The sequence below is a fragment of the Cucurbita maxima genome, unplaced genomic scaffold (assembly GCF_002738345.1).
Source record: "Cucurbita maxima cultivar Rimu unplaced genomic scaffold, Cmax_1.0 Cma_Scf00036, whole genome shotgun sequence".
Lineage (NCBI taxonomy): Eukaryota > Viridiplantae > Streptophyta > Magnoliopsida > Cucurbitales > Cucurbitaceae > Cucurbita > Cucurbita maxima.
The window spans coordinates 1,552,230-1,555,485 of NW_019272052.1; the positions used below are offsets into that span (position 1 = coordinate 1,552,230).

Sequence of the window (3,256 nt, forward strand, 5' to 3'; positions counted from 1 at the left end):
TTTTTTTTTTTTTTTTTTTTTTTGTGAAAGTAATAATTTAATATCCGAATATTTATTTGTAACAATTTAGTTTGAAATTGACATGTAATTTTACGTGTTGAGAACTAAATTGTTATAAATTTGAGAGAACATAAATTAAATTGCTAAATTCGGACTTCAAAATTAATGAATAATCGATTTATTTTGACCAAATACAACAAAAGAAAGTGCAAGAAATACAACTTTTTTGATAGTTTATTCATTCTCTATCTCTTTAAAATGTAATTTTTCAAAGTAAATATTCATTAAAGTTGAGATACAAATCTCATTTTATTGAATAAAAATTATTATTACTAATTTTAGTTGCAATAAAAATTACCTTCAAATGAACAAACTTAAACTAAAAAGTACGGGTTGAAGGGTTTATTAGAAATAAACTAAATCTAACCCAGTTCCTGAGAAATCTAACCCAGTTCCTGAGCTAACCACTGAAGTTAAGTTCATTAAACTTCAATATAATACAGTTTTCAAATCCATATAGCTGGAAATATAAAAGAGAATTAGAAACTACAAAAATGTGTACTACTGGAAAAACTCGCAAGAACATAAATAAAATTTAGTTGGGAATATCCAATTCCCATGATGAACATAGATAAAATACAATATAGAGAACTTCAAAAGTTGTATCAGAAACGCCAATGGATTCTATGAATGAATAAATACAGCAAAACTGGTGCGAAAAAACAGACTAATGAAGGAAATATGACCTCTCCCTTTTGTACATGGAAAGGCTGCAGAAATTGGGTGATATAACTGCTTCAAAGACTCGAATCTTCCGTGACAACGATGGGTAATCCAGGACCTGGCAATTCGTTTTTTCTAACATTTTTCGGTTCTTCCTGGAACGCAGTTCGCTAGAGGAAGGAAACAGCGTCCTAATGTTCTCGAGTTAAAAGAGGTGAAGAAACCTAGGTTGGGTTGGGTTGAGCTATGAGCTCTCTACGCGCTGTCTTTTTGCAGGAAGATGATCGCTACCATCGATATTCTTCTCACTGTGTTCGTGATTGAAACTCCATCCAGGGAAATCAGACTCTGAGAATAAGGAGGTGGGGATTGCTTGGTAGAATGCCAGAGGGACTCGCTTCATTTTCTTTTTCAACTGCAACCAAAGATAACATTCAAAACCAAAATAATATTCGAATTTCATTCTATCCTATTTTGTTCTTACTATCCTAATTTATTCTATGCAGCCGATGGATTTTAGAGACGACATCAAAAGTTGTAAATAGCTGGGAGATTGAGAAAACTTCCACTCTTTCCATGGAGTAAAATTCAATAATCTAACCATTATAATTTCAAAAGGGGCAATTTATCACCTTATAAGAAAATATATAATAGCTAACTAATTAAAGAAAAATTACTAAACCAGAAAAAAAAAAAGCTAGACTTACCTCTTGCCCGAGTATTGTCGCGTATGAACCAGCAACGAAATCTTTAACATCAATTTCAGTTGTTTTCGACCTCACAGTCAGATCATTCTCAAGCGACAAAACTAACCTACAAGAACACAAGGGCTAGTTTTCAGTATGCAATCCAAAACAAATAGAAGTTTCTGGATCAATACTAAACTGCATACCTAGAAACGGGAGGACAATAATGGTGTCGGAGGCAATCAATTTCCCAAAGTGAACTTCCTGTACCAATAAATCTTGTTAACAAGACAAAAATTAAGCCACCACAAAATAAAAGGAAAGTGTCCACCAGTAGCATCGATGTCATGGATTAACTCAACAAGGGACAATAGAAAAATTGAGCACACATGGACTCTTGTGAAAAAATCATCACGTGACACGTAGTTAACAGTATTTTCAGTCATTGACAAGACTTTATATGAATTAAAAGATCCTGTGTAACCCATTGAATAGTCAAGAAGGAAACTTTGACATGTGATGTGATACTAACAGTTTTTGCCACCTTCCATCCAACAACGAAACAATCGACTTGGAAGGCATGGAATAAATTTTCAAACACATAATGATAAGAATATAATACTTTGGAGTAGAAATACCACTAATCTACAAAGTATGCACCAAGACTGGAAACTTTTCTCCAAAGTAAAAATAAAATGATTCTAGAAAGGTAAACTGTAATTCATTAATCATAACACAATCACCAAGAATGGTTAATGTTTGGAACCTCAAATTAAGTGAATTTAGACTTTGTTAAAGATTACACTTACTCAAGGCACTAGATTTTATGGGATCAGTTTCCTCGTAGTTAAAACGGTCAATGCCTGGTTTCATGTTGAGTGTATCAGCTTCAACTTCTGAAGCATCCGTGCCTTTAGCAACCTCTTTACTTGTTGAATCGTCATTCTTACTCTCGCTAACATTTTCCTGCCCAAATAATACAACATAAATTACATCCAGTATAAAACAAGAAAAGTAGACGCAGGTTGTAGAATCTATCTATAACAATAAGATTAAAAACTGTGCTCACTTCAATCATAACCAATATCCATAAGTCAAGGACAGTTCTCAAATAGCGATCCAAATCCACTGAACGAATTTTCAAGAGGTCATAAGATTTCACTACCTACCTACTCTACCTAATCAGAAGAAGAAAATAAATTAATTACCCGGTGAACCAAACAGTTGATTGAGGGATGTCTTCGCAAGAGATTGTGAATAAGAGCTATAATGATAAGTGCTCCTGATGGAGGAACAACAAGTGATAGCCTACTCAATTTCTTAGCAAAAGCGGCAGCCAAGTATGCTGGAAGAAGTGGTGACTTCAAGCAGGAATCAAGAAGCTGCCAAGAAAGGAATCACATGTTAGGAAATCACCTAAAATGAACCATATATTGAGAGAAGTCATTAGTCATATTACAATTTGGTTTCCATCATCGATGACATACGAACCCCTAGGACATATGTGTCATTCTATGTACAAAATAATATAGTACAAAATAAATAAATTGGAGTAGCATCAATAATTAATCATCTCCACAATCTCCTACAATTTTTCTTTAGGACAAACCTAGCTTTCATTTATAAAAATTGAAAAATACACAAGGGCATAGAAAAAACAGACCCCACAAAAGGAATCAAAGATCTAGTCAAGTACAAACGGACTTCAATATTTTGAAAAAATGATAATTAGAAAATGACCTAGAAATTGACACCTACAAAGATCATATGAAATCTAACAATGACCCGAACCTCTTCAAAGATCTCTCTATCAATCCAAATACCCCCCCCCCCCCCCCCCCCCCCCC

The 3,256-nt window shown here is 33.9% G+C and overlaps 1 protein-coding gene across 1 annotated transcript in view; it reads right to left on the minus strand.

The window, feature by feature from the left end:
• Positions 1-456: 456 nt before the first annotated feature.
• The window catches only part of LOC111468149 (nucleolar complex protein 4 homolog B), a 7,267-nt gene continuing 4,467 nt past the window's right edge, over positions 457-3,256 (minus strand). The window contains exons 11-15 of the mRNA XM_023113265.1: positions 2,618-2,791; positions 2,219-2,375; positions 1,616-1,673; positions 1,431-1,536; positions 457-1,138 (exon numbers count right to left, since the gene is read on the minus strand). Of these exons, the coding sequence (XP_022969033.1) occupies positions 968-1,138; positions 1,431-1,536; positions 1,616-1,673; positions 2,219-2,375; positions 2,618-2,791 (666 nt within the window). The 3' untranslated portion in view covers positions 457-967. The remainder of the gene's footprint in view (positions 1,139-1,430; positions 1,537-1,615; positions 1,674-2,218; positions 2,376-2,617; positions 2,792-3,256) is intronic.